The sequence below is a fragment of the Camponotus vicinus genome, unplaced genomic scaffold (genome assembly GCF_025532165.1).
Source record: "Camponotus vicinus isolate PSW18456_S1 unplaced genomic scaffold, iyCamVici1.0 SCAF_5, whole genome shotgun sequence".
Lineage (NCBI taxonomy): Eukaryota > Metazoa > Arthropoda > Insecta > Hymenoptera > Formicidae > Camponotus > Camponotus vicinus.
The window spans coordinates 2136030-2151553 of record NW_028141977.1 but is presented as its reverse complement, the minus strand read 5'-3'; the positions used below and the strand labels follow the sequence as shown (position 1 = coordinate 2151553).

Below are 15524 nucleotides of genomic sequence, written 5' to 3'. Positions count from 1 at the left end.
AAGTTTAAGAAAATATAATATATATTTCTATTTAATTCTACTAATAATATAGTGAACATTATTAGATATAATACAAAAAAATCCTATTGTTTTATCTATTAAGAAGAATTGTTTTATTTTCTAAAATTGTCAACAAAAGTTGAGTATTTATTACATTTCTTCCATTAATTTATTCACTTTTTTAATTTCTTTTTTGTTTTATTTAAAATATCATTTGCATACATATATAGATGATAATATTCTAATAATTTATAATGTATAATGTATATGTTCAAAAATTTAAAAAAAGTTTTACGCGCGAGTAATTAATAAATTATATTTTTAACTTTCTCTCCTCCATATAAAGGACATATTCCTAATTTATTTATTAATTTATGAATATAGTACTACCGATAATATTATTGAAGATAGTCTTGCGAGTACTTACATAGTTTGAAAAATCCACTGTATGCTAACGCTCTCTCAGGAAATATAACGGCTAACGTAAGAAGCATAGTAAGCGTAGTTGATAATACAGAAAGTTACTTAAATTATTCAAGGAAGAAAATTATTACGTCGATATATATGAATAAACATATAAAATGTTAAAAAATAATAATTTAATATAAACATAAATAAATAATATTAATGTAAATAAACATAAATAATATGTAAATAACAATATAAATAAAAGTATAAATATAAGTAATATATAATAAGAAAAGTATTCTTTTATAAATTTCTTAAAATTTCAATTGTTTCTTTGATAATTATCTAATAGTTTGTATCATTTACATTTAATCCTTTTTATTAGGATTCTAACTAAAAATTAAATCCTAAGTTTCTCTATCGATTCTATTGAAGAAAAATCCCCTAAAAAAACCTTATAAAGGTAAAAAAATACGCCAAATACATAAAAAAAATCAAAAAATCTAAAAGAGTGATAAAAATAAAATATTTAAAAACCGATATGAGATCAATACTATTAGCCAAGTACAATAAATTATGTGATATTAATTCGTAATCGATACTAAATGAGTTAAGATTACTTTAATTCCTAAAGCATTTATTATATGATGTATATAATTTAAAAAAGTTTTACACAAATTCTAAATCGCATAAATGACCTTCAGGTCGAAGTAAGATATGAAAACTTGGCGTGCCCCTCCTCCCGCTCCGTCGTTTACATATCTTGAATAAAATAAAAAATTTGATTATACAATATACATATATACAATATATATTTGTTAATCCTTTCATTTAGTAAGTACAATTTACATTTTTATAAAATAAGCTTTAGACTACGAATGTGCAACAGGCAGCCTGTGGGTCAGAAACGACCTGCGAAGCTTTTCAATCCGACTTACAACAATTAAACTTTACTTGCAGAGAAAATAAAAAAACTCATAAAAAAAGAGATTTCACTTTGCGTAATCTCTATGTGATGATTTCCAGGTAATACAGAGGAGACAAGATATATAAGTTCGAAATTTAGCTACGGGCGTGCGCGGTCTATAGTGTAATTTTAAATTTTACATTGGGCCCATAAAAAATCTAACTGTTTTAAACTATATGATTTAAATACGGGGCATTCAATCGAAAGTTTATGTGACGTCACTTAACGTAAAATTCCGGATAAGCTACTTGGTAGCGCCGCGTCGAGAACAGTGACTCTCAATGCTCGGATCCAATTTTTTATCAGTTTGTATAAGAATCTCTTGTCTGGTTCCGCGCGCCTCGCTGTTGTCTCTTGATTCGGTTGCTTTGGTATATAGCCGACGATTATATCTAAAATAATTGCTACAACGTGGATGTAAAATATCAAGTAATTTTTAATATATGCTCATCAACAATTATCTCACCATATGTGATATCATAAACAAGACATGACTGACTTCAATGTTTGAGATATAATATAAAGGAATATAATAAATTCTTGATTACAATACTTTTTGCTGTTAGATAAAAATACATAAAGTAACGTAAAAAATAACACTCGTATTTTAAGATAAATTATATAAAAGAATAGTAATTTAAAACAAGAATCAATACTCTGTATAAAACCATAAGATTAATAACGTGTGATGCTATATCCTCTAACAAATCAAAAGAATATCAGAATTGAGATCTATTATTACTAAAAATATTGACATTAATAAAATAAGATCACAAATATAAAGTAGTCATAATGCACAGAGTAAATAAGTAAAAAACGAGTTTCGTTATATACTAAAGAACGTAAAATAAAGTAGGAACTATCGTTCTTTGTACTTGTAAATTATCAGTCATATAATAATCTATAGTATCTGCTTATTGCACTAAAATCTTAATCTTTGGTAACTAAAAAATGCTGCAAGTTATTAATTAGAATTAAGCTAGAGTGAGTCTTCCGACTCTTTCTTCCCATTCCACTGAAGAGGCGGGGGGAAGATTCGTCACACCAAATGGCGTCGGATGTGAGAGTCGAACTCGGACGTTACTCACGCAGATAATAATGAGAGAATCGAACTGGGATTCTGTTACCTCGTTGTTGAAATGCGGATGAGTCGAACTGGGACTCGTACACCTCGCCCCACAACGGGGGTCGTCGGCAAGGCTCAGTGAGAGAGAGAGTCGAGCGAGGACTCTGTCACCTTACGGCAGGGCTCAGTGAGAGAGAGAGTCGAGCGAGGACTCTGTCACCTTACGGCAGGGCTCAGTGAGAGAGAGAGAGCCGAGCGAAGACTCTGTCACCTTACGGCATGGCTCACTGAGAGAGAGAGAGAGAGTCGAGCGAGGACTCTGTCACCTTACGGCATGGGTGGGCGAGAGAAAACCTTACGAGAATCTTGTCGATTCTCTATCACCTTTCGGCTTGCCCTTCGGAGGTGTCTGACTAGAGACGGTAATCTCCGAGCTTTTGTCCCCAATTGGACGAAGGTCGACCTTCCCGATTCGGCGTAGCACAATAATTATACAATGTTAGAGCGCAGTATCTACGGACGCGAAACGGACAAAGCGCACAGCCACACGCCGTCCCCTCCATCTCGAACAAAGGGCACGCGCCACGCACGCCCTCCGACCTCTTAGGAAAAAAAGGAAAGTAAAAGCGCTGTTTTATCACGAGTAGCGCGTACGTCCCATACGGGCCTCTCGCGGCCTTCAGGTCCGCGTCTAACTGGGACTCATATCGGTAACACAGTTTCCTTAACACAGTTTTTTATGTACTTGGCGTCGCGACGCTACCGCGTCGCTTGATATGTATAATGTTGTCAAAGAGGTTCGCGAAATAATATAACAAATACATATTATAATTAATAATATTTTTACATTAGAGAGAGAGGGAGAGAGAGAGATAGAGAGAGAGAGAGAGGGAGAGAGAAAGAAAGAGAGATAATAAACTGTCAAGTATGTCATGTTATCTTTTGAAAATTTCAGCCATTCATAAAATTTTAATTATGCAGTATAATTATTCTTGTAATCATTATAATTATTGCAATTTTTTTTATCAAGTAATAATCTCATATTTTTTTTCAAGGTCGAGTATATACCTAACAGCCTGGTCACGTTTACACTCAGTGCTTGTGAAGATTATAAGTTAATGCAAAGTATCACATACCGAAGAAATCTATATAATACGTTTGCTTCGTCTCTTCAGCAAAAACTATGTTTTAAACAATTGTTAATATTGTATAACAATTATTTTATGTGATAAAATTAATTTAAAAGTTTTTTGAAACAATCTCATTTTTTTTTCAAACTAATTGGATTATTATTGTGGAGGTTAGAGGACAACATTATAACATATCTTCAACATCAATACGTAAGTAATACATAATCTGGTTTGATCAAATATTACACCACAGCGCTGTGGTGAAATAGTTTCAACTAAACGTATAGATGATTAAGACGAAATTATTTAATTATTTTTAATATTTAGTGAACTCAATTAAACGTAAAATATTTATAACTATTTTTGGAAAGTGTTTATAACTATTACTAAATATTTTGTTATTCAATAAAAAATTAGTTAAAAGGCTACAAGGACCAACGCAATGGTGGAAATATGCAAAAAATAATAAAACGGTTATTACAATAAAATAACCATATGAAAATGTTTATTTAATTTGAACATGACAAACGCCGCGTTTCAATCCAATTCGGATCCTTTTCAATGTCGACTAACAAAGTGAATAATAAACATTAAGATAAAATTAAAATTAACGGTCATAGGAGAAATGTAAATAAGTTTCGGAACAACGCAAAGTCAAAAAAAGTCAAAAAATCGGAAGCAAATATATGTACAATAACGGAAAATTTAAACCGTCAATCACAAAAAAGGAAAGAACGCATCGCATTAACGCATTCTGTGGCGATACGTTAATGCGATGCGTTCTTTCCTTTTTTGTGATTGACGGTTTAAATTTTCCGTTATTGTACATATATTTGCTTCCGATTTTTTGACTTTTTTTGACTTTGCGTTGTTCCGAAACTTATTTACATTTCTCCTATGACCGTTAATTTTAATTTTATCTTAATGTTTATTATTCACTTTGTTAGTCGACATTGAAAAGGATCCGAATTGGATTGAAACGCGGCGTTTGTCATGTTCAAATTAAATAAACATTTTCATATGGTTATTTTATTGTAATAACCGTTTTATTATTTTTTGCATATTTCCACCATTGCGTTGGTCCTTGTAGCCTTTTAACTAATTTTTTATTGATTTTATCTAACGGATAATTCATTATAATTATTTTGTTATTATTATCATACTTGATGATAAAACTAAATATTTCAAAAAATGCATTACTAAATGCATCTCATAGATTTACCCAGAATTTTTTTTTCAGTGTACATACATATGTATGAATATTTTAGAAGGCTGTAAAAAAATAGATATAATTGATTATGCTAATCGATATGTTTATCTCACTATTTTCCGGGTGCAGGATAAGCTTGTCACATTATGTACATAAATTGTATAGCAACAAGATTAAATATTAAGATTAAATATATGAGTGTATCTATATCCTTCTTTTCCTTATTGTTCATAGAATGAGGTTGATTACCGCTACCTCGTCGATTATTATGATCCTATGGATTTTGACTATGAGCAATTTAACATGCAGTAAGAGATTATTGATCATTACTCCAGTCCCATCCTACAGTCATCAGATAGTATTTCGGGCACTGTCTCTCGCTTTGAATAAACGGGGTCACGAGATAGTAATAATGACTTCAAACATTTTAAACGACTCTAGCCTAATCAACTATAAGGAAATAGATATCGGTTTTGTATATGAAGAGATGGATGATATTGATTTGAGTCAGACTCGTTTGAATCTCACGCAATTGGGAGGATTAAAAACGAAATTATTGAGATTGGGCCATGATATGGCGGAGGATGTTCTTAGTCATCCTGATTTATTGAAATATTATGCGAATGAAACGAATGTACAATTTGATGCGGTGATAGCCGAAATGACTATTACTCCTGCAATTTATATGCTGGCGCACAGATTTCATGCTCCTTTAATAGGTAAGATAAAATTAAGAATTAAATTAAGAATTAAGAAATAAAATTCATTATTACTTAATTATTTTGGATTGTATAGGGTGTATGTGTAATAGATGCAGATAATGAATCGCTTAATGAGTTTTATAATCGCAGGTATTATGTCTATGCATTTGCATAACTGCCACCGTTTCAATTTCGGCAGCCCTGTGCTACCATCGCATCCTTCTAATTGGGAGCTCGAAAATGATACAGGCTTGAATCTTCCATTTTGGAAACGGTTGAGGAATTTTATAAAAACTTGGTGGAACATACAGTCTTGGTTTAATACTTTTGCGTCCAAGCAACAACAAATTGCCGAAAAGTACTTTGGCAAAGATATACCGCATATCATCGACGTTGCAAAGAACATGAGTCTTATTTTAATTAATCAAGAACCATTGCTAGCATATGCGAGACCCGAGATACCTAATATTGTACATTTCAGTGGATTACACATCAAAAAGACACCGCCGTTGTTACCGAAAGTACATACATTTTTTTAACAATCAGTATCAAACTTTTTTATTTATTATCGATCATTCTCACATATTTTATCTGAAGAAATTATGATATTTTATCTGAGAAAATATCTGATGAATATATTCCTTTATAAAATTTCCCTTCTGTAGAATTTAAAAGACTTCTTGGATGGCGCAGTAAATGGCTTCATTTATATGAGTCTGGGAACAAACGTGAAAAGTAAATTATTGCCGAAGGGAATACTGGAGGTGTTTACCAATGCCTTCGCCAACTTACCGTACAAAGTACTGTGGAAATTCGAAAGCGACGATTTTCATGTCCCTTCTAATGTTTTTATCTCAAAATGGATCCCGCAACAGGGTGTACTCGGTAAATTAAAACGGATAAGCCAGCGTTTTATAATAATTAATATTGAGATTATTTAATCCTTTTTTTCCTTCTTATTTTCGTAGCTCATCCGAACATCAAGCTCTTCATTTATCAAGGCGGATTGCAGAGTACCGAAGAAGCGGTTCATTACGCCGTCCCGCTCATAGGAATACCATTTGTCTTCGATCAGGTGTATCAAGTTATGAAAATGGTTTCTCTGGGAGTAGCAAAACACTTGGATATAGTCCAGCTTACGATGCCAGAGCTGCGAGACACTATACTGGAAATCGCCGGCGATAAGCGGTAATTGCAATGTCAATTATTTATGCATGTGTGTCCAATAATAACATCTTACGAATAGAAAATAATAATAATATAAATATTTATATATGTATATTAATTATCGTGCATTTAATGCTTTGTTTGTAGATACAAAAATAAAATGTTAGAGTTACGTGCTCTCACAAAAGACAAGCCTTACGATAGCTTAGAGAATGCTATATGGTGGATCGAGTTCGTAATGCGTCACAATGGTGCACCTCACTTACATTTCAATGGAGTCGATACCGCGTGGTATCAACAATTCGATTTAGATATCATTGTATTCCTGTCGATAACATTATTCTTAGTTTTATGTGCTCTCTTAGCTATTATAGGAAGGGGTTTGAAGTTTTTCTATAAATATTATGATATAAACAGTCGATTACATAATCTATTTAAATCATGCATAGAGTTTAAAATGTTTGCGACAAAAAAAATTAAATCTACATAATCAAATTTTGTGAATTAAAATAATGTGTAAATTGTTATTGTATCGAAATTTTCCGACATTCTTTTTGTTTGAACTATGACAAGCGTAATACGATTTAAGAGAAATAAGATTATGCTTTTATAAAAAATAAATACCGAAAATATGTAAAATAATTACGAAAATAGACCTCTTTTATCTCTCGAGCACTTGTGCACTTGTGGATTTTACATTGCTCATTTATACGAAAAATAGGGAAGAGAGGAAGTCGAAGAAAAAGCGAGAGAGGGCAAATTTTGGCACAGGGGCGAATACTGTCAGTATAAAACTGGTAGTTGAGCGAAATGGGTTTTGTGAACGTACGAAATTGCATCCCAAGACCCATTATGTTCATTTGTGCGTATTCATGGAATTATGAGACAGAAAGCAAAAAGAGAGGAGGCTGGAAAAAATAAGAGGAAAGAAAAAAAGAGGAAGTGAGAATATTACGAAAGATTATATAATGTATAATGTGCACGATCTTACTTTCAAATTTATCCCCTAAAAAATCCTTATAAAGGTAAAAAATACGCCAAGTACATAAAAAAAATCAAAAAATCTAAAAAAGAGATAAAAATAAAATATTTAAAAACCGATATGAGATCAATACTATTAGCCAAGTACAATAAATTATGTGATATTAATTCGTAATCGATACTAAATGAGTTAAGATTACTTTAATTCCTAAAGCATTTTTTATATGATGTATATAATTTAAAAAAGTTTTACACAAATTCTAAATCGCATAAATGACCTTCAGGTCGAAGTAAGATATGAAAACTTGGCGTACCCCTCCTCCCGCTCCGTCGTTTACATACCTTGAATAAAATAAAAAATTTGATTATACAATATACATATATACAATATATATTTGTTAATCCTTTCATTTAGTAAGTACAATTTACATTTTTATAAAATAAGCTTTAGACTACGAATGTGCAACAGGCAGCCTGTGGGTCAGAAACGACCTGCGAAGCTTTTCAATCCGACTTACAACAATTAAACTTTACTTGCAGAGAAAATAAAAAAACTCATAAAAAAAGAGATTTCACTTTGCGTAATCTCTATGTGATGATTTCCAGGTAATACAGAGGAGACAAGATATATAAGTTCGAAATTTAGCTACGCGCGTGCGCGGTCCGTAGTGTAATTTTAAATTTTACATGGAGCCCATCAAAAATCTAGCTTTTTCCTGTTTTAAACTATATGATTTAAATACGGGGCACGCCAAGTTTTCATATCTTACTTCGACCTGAAGGTCATTTATGCGATTTAGAATTTGTGTAAAACTTTTTTAAATTATATACATCATATAAAAAATGCTTTAGGAATTAAAGTAATCTTAACTCATTTAGTATCGATTACGAATTAATATCACATAATTTATTGTACTTGGCTAATAGTATTGATCTCATATCGGTTTTTAAATATTTTATTTTTATCACTCTTAGATTTTTTGATTTTTTTTATGTACTTGGCGTATTTTTTTACCTTCATAAGGTTTTTTTAGGGGATCTCTCTGCTTTTTGTAAAAAATATTATTTCTACAGAAAATATACGTTAGATTTTTTAAAGATATTATTTTATATACTTGACGTATTTTATTTTACCGTTATAAGGTTGTTTCTAGAGGGATATCACCACCTTTTTGTAAAAATTTATATTATTTCTGCAAAACATATATACGCATTTTTAAAAATCTTTACTAAGGGTAAGTAGCGTATTTTTACAAGGTTTCATTTTCTAGATATTAGAGTTCACTCCCAAGGGGTGATTTTTGAATATTGTTATAATACGATAAATTAATCTCCTTAGAAGTGTTTTACCCCCAAGAGGTTTTTGAAAATTGTTATGCGATAAATTAATCTCTCACACGTATACACACACATATACACATATCACACGTATGCACACACATGTACATAAATGGTTTTGTTTCTTAAAGCATTTTTGCACACTAAAGCGAATAATTATATATGCGCGATATGAACGCAGCTTGAGGGACAAAATCGCTTTGAATGTGTGCGTGCGAAGATACGTTCATGAGTCTGAACCTTATGACGGAAAATGAAAAATGTCACAATTCTGACATGCGATTATCATTTCTCGGAATTGACTGCACCGATTTTATTCAAACTGGTCACAATCGAAAGCTTGTATTCACATTATATAAGATAAATGCCGTTAGATTTTTAATTACGGCTTTAGTTTCTGAAATATTTCAATCGAAAGTTTATGTGACGTAAAATTCCGGATAAGCTACTTGGTAGCGCCGCATCGAGAACAGTGACTCTCAATGCTTGGTCCAATTTTTTATTAGTTTTTTATGTACTTGGCGTCGCGACGCTACCGCGCTTGATCAGAACTTCGGATTTAATATTTAATATTTTAGTGTTGAGTTTACATTAATTTTGTTAGTTGAATAAAAGATAATTTTTTTTTTATTAGTGTACGATAAGTTTCCTGATACATCAAACATTTAATAATTTTTTGTTTTTGTTACCTACGTTTTTCTTATAAAAATTTATAAAATATTATACATTAAATATGTGTATAAATATTACGCGTACATACACATTTGTTAAAGTACGTGAAATATTTCGATGATAAACGAACAATAACACGGTGTTCGGCCTTGGCGGCGTAAACAATAGCGCGCTAGTGTTTATATGTATGTCACGGCATTGGTATTATTCGTACGTCGACATTTGAGCAATAAGGTAATGATGCGAAATATTACGCATATATTGTCGAATTAATTATTAATTACATAAATAAATAATTACTGTGTCATGATTTTCAATTGTATTAATCTTTCGATTTTATAATTTGTGTTAATATACACATATATCTCAACAAAGATAGAATTTATAACGAATAATAAATTGAATTTGACCTCATACACAAATGTCAATATATATATATTGCGATGAAAGTTCTCGAAGCACATATTTCACGTAATTTATTCATTTAATGAAGTAAGAATCATATAGAAACAGAAATCTAAAATAATAAATTATAGTTTATATGAAATTGATTTTTAAAAGAAGAAATTATTTCTTTAATGATATTTATAGAATCAAATATAATTCGACCGCGACGCTTTATCTTGTTCTATTTTTCAATTATTTAAATATAATTTAGATTCAAAACGCACAACACAAAACAATCGAAACATAAATCGAAGTAATTAACATAATGAAAAGCTTCGTAATACATCAATCCTTTAACAAATATTATTTAATTAATCTATGTAATCTAAAACACTCCTAGACACTTTAATATTTCGTTTATATGTTAAAGTACGTAAAATATATCAGCAATGAATGGGCAATAACACGTTCGGTCTTGGCGGCGTATGACGCGCTGTGTTTACATGTACGGTTTTGATATCATTCGCACGGCAACATTCGAGGAGTAAGGTGCAAAATATTTCGTATATTATTAAATTTTCTCTCTAACGATAAAACGCATTTACGACTAGTATTGAAACATAATTCGCTATGATAATTATAATTAATACTTGCTAAACTTTTAATTGTAATTACTACGCGATCGGGACTGCCGTGCAGTGTCTCACGATTATTGCGTATACTAATCATAATTAACTAATCTTAATTAATCTTGTTTTCGGGAGTGAATGTGAGTATAACGAAGAAATAGCAAAGGAGAGGAAAAGCAAGTCTGAAAAAACACTGGGCAACGTACTGAGCAACAATATCCGGTAAATAATTTATAAATAATTTATCATTTATATTTATTATTTATATTCAGACTATATTATATATATATATATATATATATATATATATATATATATATATCATTTATATATTAGATTTATATATATCATTTATATTCAGATCGTATTATGTATTGCTTGTCATTTTCTCGATAACGATTCTCTCTCTCTCTCTCTCTCTCTCTCTCTCTCTCTCTCTCTCTCTCTCTCTCTCTCTCTCTCTCTCTCTCTCTCTCTCTCTCTCTCTCTCTCTCTCTCTCTCTCTCTCTCTCTCTCTCCCCCCTCTCCCCCTCCCTCTCCCTCTCCCTCTCCCTCTCCCTCTTCCTCTCCCTCTCTCCCCCCCTCCCTCTCTCTCTCTCTCATTGTAAATTATCTAAATTATTTAAGTTTTTAAGTTATATTAGTATAACATATATATAAAATATTCTGGATTATCTTATTTTAATATACTTAAAATATCTATAGGATCTCTAGGATTTAAAATAATAAATTATTGTTTTATTGCGATCTTTACGGACAATAATTATTTCTTTAATGATATTTAGAATCAAATATATTTCGCCATAATGCGCTTTGTCGCTTTTTTTCTTTAAGATTTAAATATAATTTAAATTGAAGACGCGCAATAAAACAATCGAATTGTAGATCTAAATAAATAACATTACGAAAGGCTCCTAATTTAAACATTAATTGTTTAATAAGTAAAATCGTTAATTAATCTTATAAATTAAAATAATTTAATATTTCGCAAATACACGTACATATCATAGTATATAAAATATTTTGGCAACGAATTATCATTAACACGGTGTTCGACTTTGGTAGTATAAACAGTAGCGAGCTATTGTTTATGTCGTACAACCCTTGCTATCATTCGTACGGCGACACTCGACAACGAAATAGTAATGCGAAACATTTCGTATAATTGTTAAATTCTTTTTCTAAACGCGATCGCAACTAATATCTAAACATAATTAGCTATGATTATTAATCAATAATTAATTAATTTTTGATAAACGACATGAAATTGTGTCGCTGTGATAAATCTTTATGGAAGAGCAATCATTCATTATTACAAATAAAAATTAAAACAAAAGAAATAAAAACAATATTCATTATGTTTCTTCGATTATCAGTTTTTATGAATATTTTTTTATGAATAATTATTATTTATTTAATAATACTTAAAGTCAAACATACAATACTTTAAATTTTCCTAAAATATGAACATAAATTAATTATTAATTAAACGATTGTTATATCACAACTTCATTCATTACTTTAATCATTACTTTGATCTTATGATTCGTATGTTATATAATGTATTTACTATACGTGTATCAGTACTAAGAATACGCTAATTGCTGTAGCAAGTAGCGAATGATTTTGGTCTCGTGTAAAAGTCATGTTGCTCTTTTATGATATAATAAAATACGTATTTTGTATGATTATTTCGCGATCGAGGGTCCCGTGCACAGTGTATTCGATTAATCATAATTAAATCGTGTTTTTGTGAGCGAGTAAGGAAACAATGACCACGAACAAACAACGAAAGATATACAAGAGAAAAGAAAGTCTGAGCATCAGGCAATGTATAGAGTACATACACATATGCAGTAAGTAATTTATACAAATTATTTGTCATATTTATATTAATTTCAAAATGGATACGTGTGTGTTGCTCGTTCTTTTTTCATTTCGTCTGTAGTCATTCACATTCTAAAAATTATTGTATAAAATACCGTATATAAATAATACGTAAAATATATATGTCATAATATATAAAATATCTTTGTAACAAATTAATAATAATACCGCGTCCGATCTTTGTAACATATAGCGCATTAATATTTACGTGCTTTGGTTCTGTTATCATTCGAGTGGAAAAGTGATGCGAGAAGCTTTATCAAATTCCTTTTCTAAATGCGATTAATTTGAGAAATACATTAAGAAATAATTTTATATAATTAATATTTAATTTCCTATATTTCCTAAATAATACGCAAAATTGTGTCCCGACGATAGATCTCAAAATGCATATTTGACGATGTGTAAAATTTAATCAAAAATCAAAGGGACCTGATAGAAACCTAAATATAATTTGGATTATGAGAAAACACGAAGTAAAACAATCGAATTATAAATGCAAATAATTAGCATAACGAAAGACTCCGTGATAAATTGTTTAATAAATAATCAATTTTAATCAATTTATTAAAATACTTAATTAATTTAATATTCCGTTAGTGTATATTTTATAATATATAAAATATTTCAACAACGAATTAATTATCGATAACACGGTGTTCGACTTCGGTAATATAAAATATAAACAGTAGCGCGCTATACATTACCGCTTTATCATCATTCGCACGGTGACTCTCGAGTAATAAAGTAGTGGTGAGAAACGCTTGGTATATTGTAATTTTTTTACTAAATACAATTGCGATTAGTATCGAAACATAATTTGCTATATATATTAATAAAAATTAATTAATTAAAAATTAATTAACGACATGAAATAATATCCCAACGATAAATCTTTATCGAATCGCTATCATTCATTACTGGGAATAAAAATCGAAACAGGGGATACGTAAAAGGGGATAAGAGAATTAAATATATTATGATCTTTCGATCATCGATCCTTATAATAATATTTCCTTAACAATATTATAACTAAACATATTTCGACCAATGTTTTAATTTTCTCAATCCTTGTTATTAAACAATATACAATTTAATCGAAAATCGATTAAATGATAGAAATCCAAAATATTAAATAATTACTTCGATCGTTGCGATTTTTACGGACAATAATTATTATTATAATATTTAGAGTCACAAATATATTTCATCCGTGTTACTTTATCGTTCTACTTGACAATCTAAATGTAATTTGGATTGTGAGAGAACACGAAGTAAATCAATCGAATTATAGATGCAAATAATTAGCATAATGAAAGGATAAATTGTTTAATAAATAATCAATTTTAATCGATAAATTAAAATACTTCATTAATTTAATATTCCGCGTTAATGTTCATTTTATAATATATAAAATATTTTGGCAACGAATTATTGATAACACGGTGTTCGACTTTGGCAATATAAAATATAAACAGTAGCGCGCTATGTTTCGGCTTTGTCATCATTCGCACGGTGACTCTCGAGTAATAAGGTAGTGGTGAGAAACGTTTCGTATTGTATTGTAATTTTTTTACTAAACACGATTACGATTAGTATCGAAACATAATTTGCTTTAAATATTAATATAAATTAATTAATTAAAAATTAATTCACGACATGAAATGTATCGCAACTATAAATCTTTATCGAATCGCAATCATTTATTACCGTGATTAAAAATGAAACCAAATAATTAATATAACACATTAGAGAAAATATTAGACAATAATATATGAAATTATATAAATGAGATACAGATAGCATTGTAATATCTGCATGTCGATTGTGAAACGATTTATATAATTTCATATGTTATTGTCTAATATTTTCTCTAATGTGTTATATTAATTATTTTGTTTCAATTTTTAATTTTCTAACGAGTAATATAGTGATACGCCGTTAAATTTCTTTTCTAGATACGATCGCGATTAACATCGGAAAATTATTTATTATAACAATATAATTAATTAACTTTTATAAATAACACATAATTAATATCTATATACATATCGCGACGAAAATTCTCGAATCGCATATTTCGTAATTTATTCATTTAATTAATTATAATAAGAATCATATATATATAGTAACAGAAATCTAAAATAATAAATTATTATTTCGATATGAAATCGATTTTTACGAGCAAAAATTATTTCTTTAATATTTATAGATATTTATAGAGTCGAATATAATATGTCTGCGACGTTTTATTGTTTTATTTTTCAATCATTGAAATATAATTCGGATTATAAGGACGCACAGTAAAATAATTGAATCGTGGATCTAAACAATTAATATAAGTGTAAGGCTCCATGATACATCATACAATCTTTTAATAAATAATCATATAATTAAAAAATCTATATAATCTAAAGTACTTCTATATACTTTAATATATTCCATATGTATATGTATATATATATATACGTGTGTGTGTGTGTGTGTGTGTGTGTTAAAGTACGTAAAATATTTCGATAACGAACAAGACAATAACACCGACCTTGGCGGCGTAAACAATAGCGCGCTAATGTTTATATGCCATAGTCTTGAAAAATGTTTCGATAAAAAAATAATAATAACACGGTCTTTCGGACTAATTTTCTCGGCTCTATTATTATTCGCGCGACGACACTCAAAGAGTAAAGTAGTAGTACAAGGCGCTCCGTTAAATCCTTTTCTAGACGCGATCGCGATATCGACAAATTATTTGCTGTATCAAAATACGTAAAATATAATATAGTATAATATAATATGATATAATATAATATAAAATATATGTATTGTTTACGCCAAGGTCGGTATTATTGTCTGTTCGTCATCGATATATTTTACGTACTTTAACATATTTATATTATATTATATTATAATATAAAATATAATATAATATAATACAATATATTTCGATATGACGAACGGATAATAACACGGTGTTCGGCCTT

The 15524-nt window shown here is 29.7% G+C and overlaps 1 protein-coding gene across 1 annotated transcript; it reads left to right on the top strand.

Moving 5' to 3' along the window:
- Nucleotides 1-3539: 3539 nt before the first annotated feature.
- LOC145971873 (UDP-glucosyltransferase 2-like) lies at nt 3540-7750 on the top strand. The gene is made up of 6 exons (XM_083099944.1): nt 3540-3781; nt 5016-5500; nt 5633-6003; nt 6148-6367; nt 6451-6670; nt 6797-7750. Exons 2-6 carry the CDS (start codon nt 5017-5019, stop codon nt 7137-7139), a joined length of 1638 nt encoding a protein of 545 aa, XP_082956070.1. The 5' UTR covers nt 3540-3781; nt 5016; the 3' UTR covers nt 7140-7750.
- The last annotated feature ends 7774 nt before the right edge of the window (nt 7751-15524 follow it).